General features: G+C 38.4%; 2 protein-coding genes across 3 annotated transcripts in view; one reads left to right on the forward strand and one right to left on the reverse strand.

Moving 5' to 3' along the window:
• LOC149612737 (protein O-mannosyl-transferase TMTC1-like) overlaps positions 1–20236 on the reverse strand; it is an 88506-nt gene that overhangs the window by 43950 nt on the left and 24320 nt on the right. Inside the window, exons 2-7 of the mRNA XM_089858227.1 lie at positions 13064–13241; positions 7999–8072; positions 3443–3580; positions 2786–2861; positions 2607–2710; positions 2328–2517 (exon numbers count right to left, since the gene is read on the reverse strand). Coding sequence (XP_089714353.1) covers positions 2328–2517; positions 2607–2710; positions 2786–2861; positions 3443–3580; positions 7999–8072; positions 13064–13241 — 760 coding nt within the window. The remainder of the gene's footprint in view (positions 1–2327; positions 2518–2606; positions 2711–2785; positions 2862–3442; positions 3581–7998; positions 8073–13063; positions 13242–20236) is intronic.
• The window catches only part of LOC149612738 (prolyl 3-hydroxylase 2-like), a 155549-nt gene that overhangs the window by 40781 nt on the left and 94532 nt on the right, over positions 1–20236 (forward strand). The gene's annotated exons all lie outside the window — the stretch shown is intronic.

The following is a 20236-nucleotide window of genomic DNA, read 5'->3' on the forward strand; positions in this document are numbered from 1 at the left end:
AAAATTAATATCTGATCCTTCAGACAAGTGATAACCTCAGTCTTATCGATACTTTTTAGGTCTTGATTCTAATCAAGACATTTTTGATTAATATCTGTTCCTTCAGTCTTCATTTTAATTAAGAATGTTAAGAAACTCTTTTACATTTTCAAAATCTGCACTAAGCAGAAACATATATAAAGGGGACCATAACTTTAGCTCAATCAGACAATTATTTATAATCATACTTCAAAAAAAACATAAATCAATAAAAGTTTGTATTCTTATTGTAATTAACATAATACAATTTTTACCAATCATTTATTGAAACGCGAGGCGCCCCCCCTAAAAATTCCAGAAATAGGACCAAATTGACAATTTCACAAAATTTTTAAAAATGCTGATTTATGTCCGTTTAACATTTAGCTCAAAATTGTCATTAGCCTAATATGAAATTCGGATATCCTTAAAACTTCACAAATACGATCCGAGATTGTCAATTTCAAACTTTTTTGTAGCATAAACTAACGTCTTTTTGATTTTAAGCTTAAAACCTTAAGCAAAATATAGTCTTGACTACCCTAAAAGTTCACAAAGATGATCCAAGATTGTTAATACTCCTAAAAAGTGCCATCTTCAAAATATGTAGCAGGGGAAAAGAGAGCGTGATCGAGTGGTTGGAAGTCGCGGGGGTTGGGACAGGGATAAGGGAGTTGAAATGGATTGGAAATGATGATGGGCGACCTGCGGCACCGTATCTCTCCCAATGTACCTTGGGCACGCCCCTACTCTTCGGTAGGGTATTGCTAAGTGCTGCCGCGTAGCGTCATTTTATTTGTATGAGAACTAGCTTCTATTTTTAAGATAGAGGGAGCGCCCTTTACAATTTCGTCCAGTACGACCGTACCTAACCGCTGAGGATGCTGGGAGGACTATGGTGCCGTAGGTGGGGGTACACAGGCAACGCTATAGGTATAGGGTTTAGGTAAGTGGGACTGGGACTATGGCGCGCGAATACTTAGGCATCTTACACCTTCTCCCTAGTAAACTAGATATCGCTTCTTGGTAAAACTTTATATAACTAAAACCATAAGTTTATATGATATGTTCCATAACAAGGTTCATACAACTTTTGGAAAACAAATTTCCTTGAGATTTCCAGGCTTTTCCCCAAATACTTCCCTGAGTTTTCCAGGTTTTTCCCGTATATGGAGTATCCTATGGAGCAAATGTTAACGAAGGAGGGAAGGAGCAAATAGGACTATTACATAGTCAAAGGATGTCACCGTATCTCTAATATAACCGGAGTTACGAGCTTCCAAAATTTAGTGTGATGTTAATCCTATGGAGGAGGCAAAGTATCTACAAGTACCCGGGGCTAGTACCTACAAGCATTCACAAGTACCTACAAGCACCCGGAGCAAGTACCTACAAGCACCCGGAGCAAGTACCCACAAGCACCCGGGGCAAGTACCCACAAGCATCAGGGGCAAGCACCCAGAAGCAATCGGGGCAAGTACCGACAAGTACCTACAAGTACCCACAAGCACCCACAAGCACCCACAAGCACCCACAAACACCCACAAGTACCTACATGCACCCACAAGTACCCACAAGTACCTACAAGCACCCACAAGGTAATCAAGTTTAAATAGCTTTAACCTAAGCAGTGTCCAATAAGCTAGCTATTTGTTCTAAGAATTTGACTATAACCGCGGTAAAACGACCAAACTCGCTTCATACACTACATAACTCATGCTAAAAAGTCGCAGGTTCCATAGTTTCAGGGTAAACCACGTAAGTCGGAGCATGTAATTAATACTATGAAAAACAGTACTTAAACTTAATTTTTCTTGATGAAAAAAAATAGGCGCCAACTATGGATATGGGGCTTTCATTTAAGACCGTTTTCAAATCTATCTGACGTATAGTTATTTTTGTAAGGGTATGGACAAAATTTGTAACTTTGGAAAATTTCCCATGTTATTTCTATGGGAAATTTCCAGTTTTTCGTCGAAATCTGTGATTAATTTTACGGAAATGAAAACCACCCTTAGCAACTTTATTTTTTATATAATAAACTAATTAATGTATCTCTTTGAAATTTTAATCACATATTAAGGGTCCGAATTGTAGTTCAGTGGATTTTTTTCGAACCAATTAGTACAATTCAAAAAAAACTACATCCAAACAAAAAACCCACCTTATACATTAAGAGCAGTATGAAGTCTTATCTAAGAGAGCTACCGCTCTCATAGAATAACAAATGACTGGCAACCCTGTTAAGAATTTCAATTTCTGTGGCCCTCGTTTAATAGTGGATGGGAAGAAAATAGATCTGTTTATACCTTTGGCACTGTCCAAAGTTTCCTTAGTAAAAGGACCAGGGTAGCGTAAAGAGCTAACGAAGCCAAATTTCTAGGGTCAGAGAGGTGATTGACCAAGGGTATACTTCCTAGTTGCCAGTCGTACGAAAGGTTCAAAGGGCATAAAAGTAACGAGACGTTGAACGCCGGTAGATACAGATAAGTTAATAACCTAAATAAATAAATAAATAAATGAATTAAATGAATTAAAAGTACTGACGTCATAGGGGGGTCGAAGGTCGTATGGGGGCGTGGTTATACCTGGTTAGAAAATGCGGAGAATGGGAAGCGGGATTATCCTGATCGGAAAAAACGGGCATTGAGCCTTGCAGAATCCATAAACGAAAGCCTATCATCACAGCTAGCTAAGTTTAAATTTAATTTTAAATTAATTAGAGTTGAAGTTGAAGTGGGGGGTGGGGTTTCATGATGGAACTTACCGAAGCTACGAGCGTTAGTGAACTTTTGTCCGGGGCTCGTTGCAGGAAAGATTGCAGAGAACGTCGCCTTTTCCACCTGCGAGATGGGCGAGTTAAAATGAACAATGTGTAATCCGAGCTTGAATCATGGCGCTCCCTTAATTGCTAGAGTGTCAGGGAGTCATTTAAGCCGCCCTAAAACCCGATATTTTCCCCAAATTAAAGCTCCCAACGATAGACTCGTCTTTCATTAACGGAACTCCAATCGATAATAATAATAGAGTATTCAAATAATTCACGTGTCATCCTCCCTTTAAAATACCTTGTGGAAATTTATTTTTATATAAATTAATTCACGTGAAATATAATTTTTTTTTATTTAACTTTCGTGTTTTGAAAATAAAACTTAACTAGCTGGCAACGTTCACATTAAAAGAACATAATTTATACTTTTGACTCCCATTAAATTAAAAGAACATTAAAATCGTTTTCAGACTTATGACTCAACTAGATGGGTCAAAAAGTTGAGTCAGCCAAAATTGTGCAATGGTAAATTTTTAATTTGTCAAACTTTTGTTTTCTCAACTAGAGTTAACTCAAATAAATGAGTCAACAAGTTTTTTCGTCAGTCTAAGTTGGTAGTAGTAATTATAGTTATGATTTATTTATTTAACTGACCTGGTTCCGTGTCTTCGTATGAAGTGGTATGCTAAACAGACCAATAGGAGAGTGACCCCTTGTTCTTTGGCCAACATGGCGCAAAAGGCGCAGGCGCTGACCACGAATAAACGAGCTCCGCTTCTCGGACCGTTACACCTGCAAAAAAAAATTACACCGGACTTTTCTTATTAATAAAAAAATAAATATTTTATTAATCTGGCGATCAAATTTGTCATCGAAAAAGTAGATCGCGTGATAAGAAATAATATTTGTATAGCGTCGCCACCCGCTTGCTTGATTTTCTAAAAGGAGCCGCGGCCGCCCGCTTGATTTTAATGGAATTTATTGGTGCACGCTCTATTAGGCCCCTCCCCCTTTCCCCTCCCAGTGAAATATTCTGGAACCAACTCTTATAATTTGGCGGGAAAAGTGCGAAATCATGTTTCCTACTCACTCGGTCTACTCTTGTATGCAAATGATTCAGAGTCGGCTCCAAAGCTTTACCCCGTTTATTCCCATTTCAATTTTCAAGCGAAAAAAATTAATTTAAAATGTATCGTAGTGGTAGTAGGTATAAAGTTTTGATTCGGGCTCTTGACAACTCTATTAAGTGGTAAGGTGTCCGACCCCTCGGCCTGGTTTTAATGTCATTCATTCTGTGTATAGCTAATGTTAAAGCGGTATATAAAGTCAAGGAAAATGTATGGATTTTTCAGAGCTTCTATTTTTAACGCTCGGTATAACCTAATTTCTCTTGAAGCATTGCCGCTCTCTCGCTAGCTATAATGCAAATTCGACTCTCTAGCCTAGTGGCTCTTTAAACTCGATGACGTGATCACTCTGTGTGATATAACGATATGATATCGTGACTGATATACACGCCACGCGCCGCCAAAGATATCATATGATACTCGATACAATCTCAGACAAACAAGTTACTTTTCACTTTTATTATTAGCCTCAACAAAACACTACCGGGAGTGTTTAAGTCTATTAGTGGCTTGGAAATCAAAACACCGACATTAATATTAGGTGGTTAGCCCCTCGGTTAGGTCGGTGTATTAAATGATTTTAATCAAACCCCCTCTTGGTCTCGGTCTCGACTCTTTCGGTTTAAATTTATAATATTAATATTATAGGGCCGAGCGAGCGAGTAGGTTTAAACCCGTCGTGGTGGTGGTTAGCCCCTCGGTCAGGTCGGTGTATTAAACTAAAGATTTTAATCAAACCTCTCCGCTCTCGACTCTTTCGGTTTAAATTTATAATATTAATATTAGGGCCGAGTAAGTAGTTTTAAACCCGTCGTGGTGGTTAGCCCCTCGGTGTATTAAACTAAAGATTTTAATCAAACCCGTTCAGCTCTCGGTCTCGGTCTCAACTCTTTCGGTTTAAATTTCTAATAATTCAAGGAAGAGTTTTAGTCTTTTAGAGAGCAATTTTCAAAATTAGGAAATATCTTGTAGCAAAATTCCTGGATATAGTTTCGGGTGATCATCTTGAGGGTTCGTGACCTTTTCAAGGAAGCCCGCCCACGTGGTTAGGTGTTTGTCGCGCCAGTGGCCATCTTTATCTATCTTAGCTTAATCTTTAATGACCAGAGATATTAGACCGGAGCTATATTTATGGAAGATGCAGGCCCGATCAGTTTACAAGGGGATCTACTCTATACATCGTCTGCTCCCCAATCTTTATAAAGTCTGCGCCGCCCACCTAGGCTAGTATATATTAGGCCCCGGGGGGGAGGGGGTACCAGTCGTAAATGGAAATTTAATGCTAGCCGTCAGGCGCCCTTAAAGAGGGGCCCAGATAGTACTCGCGTTAAGCCTCGGCCTACCTTCTTCTGCCGCCAAACGCCATCACTTTTCAAAATAAGAGCTCGCCATGCAGGTGGGTGCGATAAAATAAGACGCGAAAATAAAATTCAAACTCGATTGATAGATAATTCCATGGCCACTCGCTTTACCTCTGTTTTCATTATAAAATCGGTGGTCTTAAACTTACTTAGAGTTAGAAGTCAACTTTTGAAACTATTAAAAAATTATATAAAATTAACTTGATGGTTTTAGTTTTATTAATGATTTTTTTTGGTCAATATAAATCTGTTTTAAAGTGGTGGTCGGACCATTTCATTCTCCCTTTAAAAATCAAATCCGTTCACGCGCGATTTTAAAAATAAAATTTATTCACGTGCGATTTTAAAAATAAAAAGCTCTCGTGCAATTTTTTATTTTAAATATCGAGAATATTTTAAAATTCACGCGCAGTTCATGAAGAAAAAAAAATGTGTAATGGCACGCACTAGACTTGAAGGTCGAATTAATTATGAAGCGAGTCTTATTCGCATTGGAAATTATCCGGACCACTTTGTAAGTTGGAAAGACTCTGTGTATAAGAGCTTAGTGAGCTGGGTATTTTTTTTTGTTCCTCGGGACGTAAAGAGTGTAGTGTTATTAGGGAAGAGTGAGAGGCGAAAGGGAACCGGAGGGAGAGAGGGGAAGAGTAAGAGAGAGAAAGAGAGAGAGAGAAGAACGGATATTGAAGGAAGCCAAACGGAAAGGTGACTTCATCCAAAAGGATAAAAGCCCCAAATATATACTTCCTATAACATCTTATATAGAAAACCGGATAAAAAAGAAGAGAGCCCCCCCCCCCCAATGTTATATCCTTTTCCAAATAGGAACTCTCTCTTTCTCTCTCTTACTCCCCCCTCCACTCCCCCCTAAGGAACCGATCATCTTGTGCCTCGATATAACAAATACTAATATCAGTCCAATAACCAAAGCATAAATATATAGACCTACAGGGTGTTGCTGGTGGGTCTGTCTCCTTAATTTTATGTCTGACACACCCTGTATATATTTTGCTATTGAACTGCAGGGGGATATTAATTGAATTCTTTAATCATGCCTTTGAACTGAACCGAACTAAACTGTAAAGGTGTGAATTTGTAAAGGTGTCTTAAACTAAAGTTGCTAAGGAGATATTTTAAATTGTCGCGGACGCAACACGTTCCTGTGAACATAAAACTAAATACATTTTAGGAGAAGAGTGATGTTTCAACAAACAAAACCTCCCTCTGTTCTTCCACCACGGCGAGATTTAGTGAGGCTATAGGGGGGGGGACGAAACGGGGGTCGGGGTGGAGATGGGGCATTAGGCTTAAGATAAGCTCTTAACAGCCGACAAGGAAAATGCTTGTCATAAGCGCAATATTCCAAATATACCCTTTTCCCCGTAAAACCCCCATGGGATGCCAGCTTCCGATGCCCATGCCTGCCCTGCTCCTTGCCCTTGCGCCCCATCCATGCCGGAAGTATTTTAAATCGAAATTATCAAAGGGTTGTCATTGCAACTTTAAGAGTAACGTACAGGCTGCGAAAATAGTTCCCGTCTAGATAAACAGGGTTCATACAAACCTGGAAAAATCAGGGAAATAAATAGTTGACTAAAACCTCAGGCAAAATTCAGGGAAATCAGGGAAATTTGCGTCAATCAGGGGCCGATTAATTAAGCAAAATGTTCGTAAACTACCCCCCCCCCCCCATCCATAGGATTAACATTACACTACACTTTGGAGGCTCGTAACTCTGTTTCTACTGGAGATACGGGTATGTCCTTTGATTATGTAATAGTCATATTTGTCCCCCTCCTTGTGGTTAACATTTGCTCCATAGGATACTCCATATAGGGGGAAAAACCTGTAAAATTCAGGGAAGTATATGGGGAAAAACCTCATGGAAATCTCAGGGAAATTTGTTGTTTTCCAGAAGTTGTATGAACCCTGATGAAGAGTATTGAACTGGATCTGAAGATTATCAGACAGCCAGTACTTGAACCTATAAATGGAACTAAATATTTCCACTTCCGAACTTTGGTTTAATGTACTTCCGACGCCGTTTCTAAGTATAACCCTCTTAAGAATTATTTGTGAAATGGAGAAAGTATCGTATCTTTGGGCGCTTATCTTCAGTAGCACTTACGACTTATGGCTTTTGCGAGCTTGCTGGATATTAAGGGGGGGGGGGAATCATGCAGTTATTGTTTCCTGGAAATAAGATGGTTCGTCTATACGTTTCTTCTTCCTCTTGTTGTTCTTCCGCGGATGAAATGGAATGGCATCCAACGATAAAATGATTTTCTCTCTCTCTCTCGCTTTTAATCCTAGCGCTTAAGAAATAGCCCATACACACATCCGAACATTTAGGAAACTACCTTAGGGCAATCTAGGAACTAAAAGCAGCGTCCTCCTTGGTATAACCTTCCCATGGACATAGCCTATGCAGGATAGTTCGTAAATGGCCCTCCTTTTCAGATAAATTTTAACAGTTCAGTTTATGTATCTTGTAATGGAACCATTTTCTTGGAAGTTCTTGCTAAGGATGGTCAAGGGGAATTAAGGCAATGTTGACCCCCCCCCCTGATTGTTGTAAACCCATCCCCATGTACTGTAGTATCGGTGGAAAGGGTTGGGAGGGGCTATGACGTACTTAAATCCCCTTGTCCCGCCTTCTTATAGAACCAGAATTATTTATTCACTTTGTAAATTATAATTTTGAGCGACTTGTTGATCTTACCTGATGAATAGAGTTAAACCCAACATGAAAAACGTGGAACACAATAATTCGGCTCTTCCTACCATGCTAGATACCTGAAAATAAAATATAAATCAAATATAATTAATTTTAAATTAAATACAATTTTGGATCTGAGTTAAATTTCAGGGAGACCAGCGCTCCTATGATTAAGTTAAGCCCCCTTTGCACATTCAAAATACGGCAGTTTTTCCAATAAATATCATTTCTTGGAGGTTAATTAATTATATGATAATTAATTGCATTTAAGTTTTGGCGGCGGAAACTATTTTAATCAATATTTTCATGAGCATAAAATTATACCCGAGCAGTTCCTTCTTCCTAGCCATCAAATACCACAAAATATATAAAAATATAACCAAACCTAACCTAACCTAATAAAACTTAACCTAACCTAACTTAACCTAACCTAATCTAACTTAACCTAATCTAACTTAACCTAACCTAACCTAATCTAACTTAACCTAACCTAACCTGATCTAACTTAACCTAACCTAACCTAACCTAATCTAACTTAACTTAACCTAACCTAATCTAACTTAACCTTACTTAACTTCACCTAACCTAACCTAACCTAATCTAACTTAACCTAACCTAACTTAACTTCACCTAACCTAACCTAATCTAACTTAACCTAACCTAACCTAACCTAATCTAACTTAACCTAACCTAACTTAACTTCACCTAACCTAACCTAATCTAACTTCACCTAACCTAACCTAATCTAACTTAACCTAACCTAACCTAATCTAACTTAACCTTACTTAACTTCACCTAACCTAACCTAATCTAACTTAACCTAACCTAACTTAACTTCACCTAACCTAACCTAATCTAACTTAACCTAACCTAACTTAACTTCACCTAACCTAACCTAACCCAACCCAACCTAACCTACCCTAACCAATAATATTAAGGGTAAAATATAGAAAACATGGAAAATATGTGTTTTAATTAATTTGAGACACTTTTTATTATGATAGGGGGATATTCAATAAAGTTACGGTAAGTTGTCTAGGGGAATAAATTATAGTGTCATCATTGGGGAATAGAATAAAAAGAAACACGGGCCGATATGAGTCCATAAGAAATAATTTAATTAAACCATAATACGTAATAATAAATTAAACATCAAAATTAATCCTTAAATCATAAATTGTAATAAATGAACACTGCAATTATTAATCATCAAAATAACTTAATATTAAATGGGGGGAATGGCTGGATACCCTTAGTATAGAAAGTTACTTAGCTTGGTGACCCGATCCATGTCGTACGGAACAAAGGAGTGTCGTCGAGTGCGCGCACATAATCCTCAGTGGTTTCAGTGGTTTACCGGATATCGCGCACGTAAATTAATTGCGAGTTTTAATTGGAGCTGGTCAATTAGTTGAAGGTTAACTTCTCGGGGTTTAGGCGTTTCTTTAGCCGGAATGTAAAAAGTCTTTTGTCTTTTGGGTACATTCCTAAAGTATCCCGCTTAACCGCTTTTGCAAAAACTCTTGCTTCGAACTTGCGAGCGCGAAGATGGGGGCGCGCGTCAGCGTGGGACCAATCCCTAGTTCGAACTGTCCTACAGTCCTACTCTCCAAAATTATCTCGTCCTTTGATTTCTAACACGTGCATCCCTAGGTAGCTCGGGGTCAGTTCTCATGTCATTGAACTAAGGATGATTGGTTACGGGTCAGCCTTTCCTTTAGAAATATCATGAAGTTCGTTGTGGGTCACATCAACTAGAGGGTACCCAGCTTAAGGGAAAATCCAGCCATTGAATTTTAAAAAGGGAGCTTTAGCAGCGTATATTATTGTGAACGGGTTTTTAACATGAACAATTCCAAACAGAGTATGTAGAAGTCCACAACATAAAGTAAAATTGTTACAAATTTCCGCAGCTTAATTTTAACAAATTATTCTATAATTAACCTTGAATAAATCATGATATTTATTGAACAAAACTGTATTTTGAATGTGGTAAAAAATGTGTGCCCCTATAAAATCCTTTATTTTTGAACCTGTCCTATGCCTATTTTATCACCTATAATTTCACGGAAGGTCAGACTATAATAATCCTATATTTTTGTCATAAAATTGCATTTTAATCTCTCGTTTCTCGACGTCAAATTTAGAAGAAACGCGGCTTTAAAATGACAATTACGAGCATAGCCCACATAGCTGGCGTCGTGCTGCGCGTGATCGAGTGGGCTATGTTACGAGTCGAGCTAAATTGTAATTTTGTAAGTTACAACGTTTTTGAATTGAGCCTTTGCGCTTATTAAAAAGCCCGCGAAAATAGCCTCCACTCCATCGGGAGTTACGTCCCCTTCGCTCTAAGAGCGCGATTTCAAATAAACCGTTAGAAACGCAACTTTCTCTCTTTCTTCCTTCCCCCTCCCCTATCCCCCCCCCTTCTTCCCGAAACTTCGGAGTCCGGGACCCCCTCCCTCCCTCCCTCCCTCTCGCCCCAGCGGCCGGCACAGTGCAGGCTGCAGTGATTTGTTAGTTCTTTGATTGACGAGAGATAATTGCTTATTCTTAATTGTTTTAAGTCGGATTTAAATAATGAAAATTAGGCCTAAATGGATTAAATTTGTGATCAAAAGTGTGCCAAGATCGAGGAAGCAAGGATTCTAGTCATTTTGAAGTTCAAATCATCCCGTAAGTTTGTCTTTTTGTCAAGTATTAATTTTTCAAATGCCGCGGTTAGGGTTAAGTGAAGGTGAAGGTTAAGGCTTAGCTCGAGGTGCAGGGATGCCGGTGGGGACGGGAGTACGGGGGATCGGAGATAATCGCCGCTGAAGATGTTGTCTTCGCTCTGGCTGAATAATTAGGCCTCGTCCTGTAGCCGTAGGTGCCGTGAATGGGTGGTAGGGAGGGGGAGGGGGGATCCCGATCAAATTCAAAATGGCCGGGTTTTTTTTCAATTATCGTTTTTTTTTTTTTTACTCCGTGTGGGATGACGAGCTAGGGTTTACAATAAACCTTACAGCTCCGGGTAATAGTAGTTGGAGGGTTCGGGACTAAGTATTTAATATTAAATTTTGAGGAATTTTCTTAGTCCTAGTTTAAAAGCAGGTAATGAGGGGGCCAGAACCAGATCAGAGGGGAGAGAGTTCCAGATGGGAATAACCCGCCGAAAAAAGGAGTACTTCATGGGGTCTTTACAGGATGAGGGTAGGAAAAGTTTACGCCTATGCCCTCGGGTATTGTGAGTTACTGAAGGAGACCTAAAAAAAATTTGATCTTCGCGGGAAAGAATACGAAATAAGCTAACTAGATCTAGGTAAGTACGTCGGGATGCGAGAGGTGACCAATTTAAAGCAGATAATCGCGACCCACGTGGTAATTTACGAAGATGAAGGGGGATTTTTGAGGCCCTGGCCTGTATTTTATTTAATAAATTTATATCAGCAACGCGATATGGATTCCATATTTGGCTGCCAAATTCGATAACAGGGAGGACATAACATTGGAAGAGCCTGGTTAGCAGCTTATTTGAAATTTTTGGAAAATTTGCTCTAATAGTTGCAAGGAGACCCGTGGCACGACGGTACGTTTTGCTAATATGCGCGTGGAAGGTGAGGTCATGTGTGACCTGGATGCCTAAGTCCCGACATTCGTTAACACGTTGAATGTTTTTCCCGGCTAGGTAGTACGGGGATGGTAATGCAGGGTTAGCTTTGGTACGCGCAATTGATAGTACCATAGATTTTTGACTGTTGAAGGTTAGACCATTATCAACAGACCAGGACTCAAGCCGAGTAAGGTCAGCTTGAAGAAGACTGACATCATTAAAAGAGTGAATTTCGCGGTAAATTTTAAGGTCATCTGCAAATAAACATAGGGGGGAAGTTAAGTTGTTCGGAAGGTCATTTATATAGATTAGGAACAAAAGCGGGCCGAGAACACTGCCCTGGGGTACTCCACTAACAACAGGAAGGGGGTCGCCAAGGCAAGCATTGACGCGCACTGATTGGGATCTGTTTTGGAGGTAGGATTTAATCCAACATAGGATATTGTTACGGACGCCTAAAGAATCGAGCTTGGCTAAGAGCCGTGCATGGGGGACAGTATCAAATGCCTTAGCAAGATCGAGATATATAACATCAATGAAGAAATGCGTTTTTTTTTTAATCTGAATTTTTTGAAACACATTTTTATGGAAACTTTTTTAAATCTCTTTCCTATAAGTAATTTAAATGACTGTCTGGGCTCCCTGAAATTTATGGACATATTATATTTGAATACGTTATATATTTAAAATCAAATTATTAGTGAGTAAATTTGGAAAATATCTCTTTTGAGTTTATAGTCGGTTACGTAAACGTAACCCCCCCTTCTTTTGGGGGGGGACAGGTTACAAGGGGCTCTGTTTTATTTTTTTTTCATTAATTTTTCAAAAAGCTTCTTGCGTCAGAATTTAAATATTAATACTAACCGACTTCCGGACAAAAGAAAAATAATGAAAATTTCAGCTAGAGAATTTATTCTATTTTAACCATGAATTTTTGCGTAAAAAGTTATTTTCAAAAAAATAAATATATGTTGTCTAGGCCTAGTTCTTTAAGTCTTCCATTCAATAGAGTGCTGTCAGTTGTGACGTCAGATCCAAGGTTAAACGTCACGAGTCTGCCTTTAGCAATGGGCGGCCATGACAGTTACCGTTTTTTCTTTATGGGAAAACAGCATGGGTGACGTCATACCGGCAGCACTCTATACTCGGGTGATATTTTCTACTCATTCTTATTTCGACTAAAACCTAATTATTTTTCTTGTTTTATCAAAAATATTTGATTAAAAAGGACACCGGGAAAAATATTAAAAATTATATTTGCAATATTTTATTTTTAAACTTTATAATTTTAATTCCTGAAAATTGATTTAAAATTATAAGCTGTTTAACGGCGAGTTTAATTAATTAATTAATTAACTTTATTTGGGAAAAAAATTAAGAAAAATTAATCCGCTTAGCCAATCAGAAAGAACCCTTTAGGTTTCATTGTTGACTATTTCGTTCATGCTTTCACTATCCCTTTGTTGGTTAACTTACCGCTTCAGTGTGAACGGGATGCGTCGCGAACAAAACAGAGGCGGTTAATGACGTCACCCAATTCCAGGCTAAACAACGCCGACAAAAATCAGCCAATTGGACGCTGACTATGACGTGAAGTACGACGTTGACTACATGGTAGCCAATGACATTCTCGGCGCTTGATATTGCATTCATTCTGAAATGGAAAATAATAATTAAATTTTAAATTAATAACTAACTAACTCTGTTAAGTAAGATTAACTTTGGGCGTTAAAATCCCCCCCCGGGCTACTCTATCCCGTGTACCCTTTCGTCTAAATATCTTACCCCTTTTCCATCAAAATTAGTTTTCATGGCCAGAAAGTCTAAATTGCAATTGGGTTTATTGAGAAATGGCACCCCCGTAGTAAGTGTTAAATAGGGGAAGGCGATCACTGCCAATATTCGAACGGGGTTTTCAATAAGATATCCGAAGAGCTCTCTCCCCCTCTTTCAGCGCGTGGAAAGCGATTGCTAGTAAATAAATTCAAGTTTATATGATATATTTAATATATTCCAATCTTATCCCCGCGCCCTTGTAAAGGTTAAACCCCTGGATCGTCTCAGCTGCAATTTGAATTAAACATATTTTCCATTTCAAATCCCTCCCGCGCTTCAAATATACTTCTTGCAATTATTGCCAACCAGATAGATGGGTCCGGCGGCCAAGAGTGCATACGACTTATTGGAATAATTGCGCATCCCAAGTTAATCTCTACGCGTATTTTGTGGGTTGGCCTCCCGAACTTTGCGTCTTTCTTAACCGCGATTTCATTGGTTAGATTATTCACCTGCAGTTAAAATTCGGCATACAGAATGATTAGTCTATAGATCTTAATTCCCACAAAATCCGCCTAGATACTTACACGCGCAATTATTCCTATTGAATGTTATGTATTCCTGGTTCGATTTAATATCTAATGAAATTGTTTGCAACTGCGCGAAGTGGATTGTCAAATATTATTGTTTGTTTTTGACGCTCCTCGTGAATATATATTATCAAATTATTTATTAGCTAGCGCGTGCTTGCTCTTTGTCAAATAATTTATTATTTAGTAGCGCGTGCGCTGATTGTCAAATAATTTATTATTTAGTAGCGCGTGCGCTGATTGTCAAATAATTTATTATTTAGTAGCGCGTGCGCTGATTGTCAAATAATTTATTATTTAGTAGCGCGTGCGCTGATTGTCAAATAATTTATTATTTAGTAGCGCGTGCGCTGATTGTCAAATAATTTATTATTTAGTAGCGCGTGCGCTGATTGTCAAATAATTTATTATTTAGTAGCGCGTGCGCTGATTGTCAAATAATTTATTATTTAGTAGCGCGTGCGCTGATTGTCAAATAATTTATTATTTAGTAGCGCGTGCGCTGATTGTCAAATAATTTATTATTTAGTAGCGCGTGCGCTGATTGTCAAATAATTTATTATTTAGTAGCGCGTGCGCTGATTGTCAAATAATTTATTATTTAGTAGCGCGTGCGCTGATTGTCAAATAATTTATTATTTAGTAGCGCGTGCGCTGATTGTCAAATAATTTATTATTTAGTAGCGCGTGCGCTGATTGTCAAATAATTTATTATTTAGTAGCGCGTGCGCTGATTGTCAAATAATTTATTATTTAGTAGCGCGTGCGCTGATTGTCAAATAATTTATTATTTAGTAGCGCGTGCGCTGATTGTCAAATAATTTATTATTTAGTAGCGCGTGCGCTGATTGTCAAATAATTTATTATTTAGTAGCGCGTGCGCTGATTGTCAAATAATTTATTATTTAGTAGCGCGTGCGCTGATTGTCAAATAATTTATTATTTAGTAGCGCGTGCGCTGATTGTCAAATAATTTATTATTTAGTAGCGCGTGCGCTGATTGTCAAATAATTTATTATTTAGTAGCGCGTGCACTGATTGTCAAATAATTTAATAGCGCGTGAAGCGTATTTTTAATTCGCGCCTTCATTTTCCTTTAGACTAAATTATTGGGAAGAAACTAATTTAAAAACTTATTGAATTTTCTTTTCTAAATTCCAATACACTTGAAATATTTTCGAAAAGGCCGTGCACCATTAAGAAAAATCATCGATATATCATTTTACTTTTTAGATAGTCGATATATATAAGCATAAAGGGGTGGGGGAAGAGAGTGGACACTATCTATTTTATTTAAAATAAAGTATAAATCCCTTGGAGAAAGATTTCTCTGACCCTCGATCGCGTTTGAAGTTCGGGGTCCTAGCTCTTATCAAGTTTTGCAGTTTTAAAATACCCCCCCCCCCCACCGTCCTATATAAATATATATACATTCGGATTTGCATACATTTCTATCTCCCACGGGGGGGGGGGAGTGTTAGGGGGGTTCGGACCTTTTCTCTTTAACCTGGCAGTACTAAGAAAGGTCGGGCATCCCCTCCCCCCCCCCGAATCTATTATACCACTCTCCCTATGGAATTACAACCTTGAAATGGATAAAGTCCCCCGATACCAACCAAAAGGGAAACGGGTCCTTTTAAGAGTGAAATTCGATAGTGTAATCAATATTGCAGGAGTCCATATCACCGTTCCTGGGCGCTGCTGCTGCAACTTTCCAATATTTAAGATAATTTTGCAAGACAACTTTTTGTCCAATCAGCGACGAGGAATGAAAGGGCATGCCGGGAATCGCCACTTTAACTTAACCCTTTTCCCGCCTTCTTGCTTAATTTCGAATTGAATTGATTTTCTTTCCTAAAACTTTGTAATTTTATAAATGACCCCTGGTTATTTTTCAGACGGGAATATGTATCTAGTCTTTGAGTGGCTTGGCCCTTCCCCGGAAAATAAACTAAATTACTGTTGGCATTTATGTAGGGGGTAAAATGCCTTGAATTATAAATATTTTTCAAAACCTTTTATTAAAAATTGTGGCCAAGCAAGACGCTCAAATACTATATTTATCGCAGCTACGGTACAAAGAGAATATAAGTGTGTAGATCTGGTATCTGACTCTCTCTGGTGAGAATGAAATATTTCTCTCAATCTTGAAATGGTTGTAACTTTTCGTTTCAAAGGGCCTTTTTCAATGGAAATATTGATTGTTTCCAAGAGTGAAATTCGCTATATTTCCGTAAGGAAACATATTTCTAAATTTAACCCTGGCGGTATTATATAATCCCAAGGGGTTTTTACCTCCGCGGATTGGCCGAGGTGCAATCAAAACTTTCTATTGAAATAATATTAGCCAAGGGCCGTGTACAGACACGCGCTCGCTCTTAACCCTTTTAAGGACTATCCTAGAAGTCTCGAATACCTTCTTTTTCCAATATTGATAAAATACGCCTAAAAATTTTAATTTATTCGCCCCCGTTTAGTTAACGTTGATTAAGGCGCAGGAAACGTGTTTGTATCTTTGTTTTCGACGGCTTTACATTTATTAACGGTGTTTTGGGCGTACATTGATGGCCCCGGGGCTTTCAGTTCTTGGACACGTTAGGTTTAAGATATTTCCGCTCCAGCGCTTGAATTACGACGAGAGTTGATTTAGATCGCCTTGGGTTTTGGCGGGAAATTCCGGCGGGAACCTCAACACTAACCCCATCTACCCTAGCTAGCTTCGTTTCGTTTTGGAAAGGTTATTTTAATAGAATTTGTTAGACTTTTTACGACTTTAACTCGACAGCGCTATTAAAGGTACCACCACCCTTTTATATCCCTTACCTTTGTCCCAAGCAGTTTGAACACGTGCGTATAGGAGTTTTAGAAAAGTGCGTCTCGTGCGCTCGCGCGCGTTCTCAAAAATCATCCTATCCTCGCGCCAAATTTTTCCCGCCTTTTTGCGTTACTATGGTGGTTAGCGCGTGCCAGCCACTTCGCTAGCTCGTGACCTTTAAATAATAAACTCCCTCTCCCCCCCCGCCAACGGCTAGATTTTTCCCGCCTTTTCTATTGCACGTGCCTTAATAATTAAGAAAATCCCGTCAGGGATTTTCTATTTATACTCAATCCGAAATCATAATGTTAAACTCTATGGAGCTTAACATTATGAGGTGGAAAAATTTTTGCGAGTTAGACCCAAGGTTTCGCGACCAAGGGGGTACACTTTTTTCACAGCCTAACCTTACAGCACTAGCAAAGGCTGAAAAGCTATAGTATCTCATTTCTCGTAGTGTAAGGTTAACTTGGCCTTTTTGTATAGGTTTCAAAAAAAATATTTTTAAAGCACGCGCTAGCTCACGCGCCAGCACGCGCTGCATTTCAATAAAAGTTTCAATTCAAATCTCGCGCTTAATTTCACCATTTTGATTCTCTAATTAAGTTCACGTGATTTTTTAAAACGTTTTGGGCCTATTTTTGTCTTTCTAAGCCTAAGGTTAAATGATCACAAAGAAATAGTTGGAAATTTTTTATAATTTTCACATGGTTTCAACGAATATTTAGCATAGAGTGTTTTTATACAGTGCATTGTATTATCCGACCATTCCAATTTCCAAATGTAAGTTACGATTTAGTGAAATACAATATAATTAGTCTTAAAAAATTGGACGAATGAGTTTGACTATTCCGGAACTAATTTATTCCCAAATAACGTTTCTCCCCAAAAAGGGACAGATATTATACAAAAACGAGTTTTGCTTTGCAGTCCTTAAAAAACTGCATTTATACACAATCCGCGACACTTTTTCAAACCCACAAAGGGCCAGAAATTAGATTTTATTTTATGAATTGCAGTTTGAAATTAAGTTTAATCGATATGAGAAATTTGGTTTTAATCGCGTAGTTCAAACATTTGTTATGATTAGAAATTTTACAACAAAAACGGGTATAAATGCGGCGTTTCGGAACAAAGAGCTAAATCAAGGACTATTATGACTCGAGTTCGAATTGAAGTTTAAAACTTATACAAGATGTAACAACACACATATGAACACCTTTTCTGAATGTATGATAAATGTCAGAAATACGACACTGCTTTTAAAGCCACAAATCAGAATGAGGGACCTCATTTTAGGAGTAGTAAAGCGACATTTTACTCGAAATAAGTGTTCTTCTTATCTGTTCCACCCTGAAAAATTAAAATGCTAAGAGCTCATTTTCTATTTTTTCGCCTTAATTATTTGACAGGGATAAGTTTTTAGGGGAACAGATTCTATATAATTTCATACGTGAAAATCTAAGCTCCCTTTATCTCGAAACGCCGCATTTATACCCGTTTTTGTTGTAAAATTTCTAATCATAACAAATGTTTGAACTACGCAATTAAAACCAAATTTCTCATATCGATTAAACTTAATTTCAAACTGCAATTCATAAAATAAAATCTAATTTCTGGCCCTTTGTGGGTTTGAAAAAGTGTCGCGGATTGTGTATAAATGCAGTTTTTTAAGGACTGCAAAGCAAAACTCGTTTTTGTATAATAGTAATAATAAGAACTCGGGGGAAGCTAACTGTCAGGCGTAAATTTTTAAATAAAATTTATAAAAATATAATATTTAAAATAAGGGATATATACTTTTAGGGGTCCCAAGGGTCAATAAATAATTTGGGGAATGTGGTGATGGTTTTACGTTCAGTCTAATTACGAAGGCCTTTCCTAACGATGACGTTTTATTACGTAGCCCGAGGAATTCTACCCTTTTTTGGGGGGTCCCGTGGAAATCAATAATATTTCTTTTGGCTGGGAAGCCGGTAACCATCGAAGCGGAATATAGTGGTACTAGTACTGGTACAATCTGTACATGTCGGCAATTTTTATATCATTTTTTGGGGGAAGCACCCCTTCTACCGCCGCCATATTTCTAGTTCGTTAATTAACGAGATGCTTATACTGCAATTTTTTTCTTCTTTTCCGGGGTACGAATTCCCATTGGGGCATTGAGAGATATACAGGGGTTGGGGTTGGGGATAGTGGTGTTCATCTTTTTTATGTGGCTAATTAGCTTTATTCCTAATTTTCTTGCCTCTACCTCCCCCCCTCTCCCGTTTAGCCAAAAATAATAATTTTCTTTTTGGCGCCCCAACGTTAATATGACTCGTGTTAATTAGTAAGCGTTATAGCTTTAATTATTTTATTTATCGACCGAATATATATATTATTAATAATGATGTTCAATGCCATGTCATGCCAGATGTTCATAATTATTTCTCGAGGGGGACGCTACTCGAATGTTTTTTTTTTTACTTTTGGGCTCTGATGAAGCTGGAAAACTATTGTAACGTCTCATCGCGGCTGGCCGCCTTTTCCCCCTCGTATTTCTTGGTGTGACCTGATGAATTTTGTTATAAATGCAGTTCGCTGTATTTCAAATTTCCCGCCAATTTTCCACTCAAAATTATCTTTCAGTTGACGTAATTTTAATTAAATGCGCATTAAGTTAGTTTATATTCTAAAATAATTTTTAATTCGGCTCAAGTCAGTTTAGTTTAAACGTGTTAAATCCGTGTTACGGTAATTTGCTCCAACTCTAAAATCATTTAAGATGAAATTGCTCGCTTAAAATCTTTATTGGAAGCTAATAAGTGAAATAATGTCTAGTGTCTTTCCCCTCGATTTCGCCTTGAAAACGAATCCGGAAAAGATAGGGGGGGGGGCATTGAATTTGTGTTTGGAAACGGATAGCTCTTACGTGATATGTAATTAAAAAGAGCTTACGTAACAAGGGAGTGTGGGAGGGGTCGGTGAAGGGGTCCTTTCAATAATCTCTGGAAATCAGGGATCTTTAAATAAGGCTGCTGCCCCCCCCCCCGAGCTGAGCTAAAATCCCCATAGACAACATTGTACCGTTCGCCTTTTGACTATTTGTTTTCCCATAGATCAAGCGGACTAGCTCAACCCGGCCCGGTCCTTTGCCTTTGCCTTTTCTAGCTAGCAGCGCTTTGGGGAATGGTATCTATTGAAAGTAGTAGCCGGGCCGGGCCATCGTGGTTTGGCTCAGACGGCTCAGCTTCTGTTTGGTTATGGCGCGGGATCCTTTTCTATATTTTTCCCGCCTTTTTTCTCTCTCTAAACCCTACTCTTCCCGCCTTTATCATTTTGGCGGGAGTCGAAGCTTCCGGGCTTTTCCTTTCCGCGATAAGAAGCGCGGGAGCTCGCGCGCGCGCTCCAGAAATATTCGCCTTCACGAGCTACGACGAGGGGATGGATACTTTAAAAATCAGCTTATATCTATAGTTTAACTTA

Source organism: Phalangium opilio, unplaced genomic scaffold, assembly GCF_054372755.1.
Source record: "Phalangium opilio isolate 3A_F unplaced genomic scaffold, DU_Popi_V2 ptg000232l_1, whole genome shotgun sequence".
Lineage (NCBI taxonomy): Eukaryota > Metazoa > Arthropoda > Arachnida > Opiliones > Phalangiidae > Phalangium > Phalangium opilio.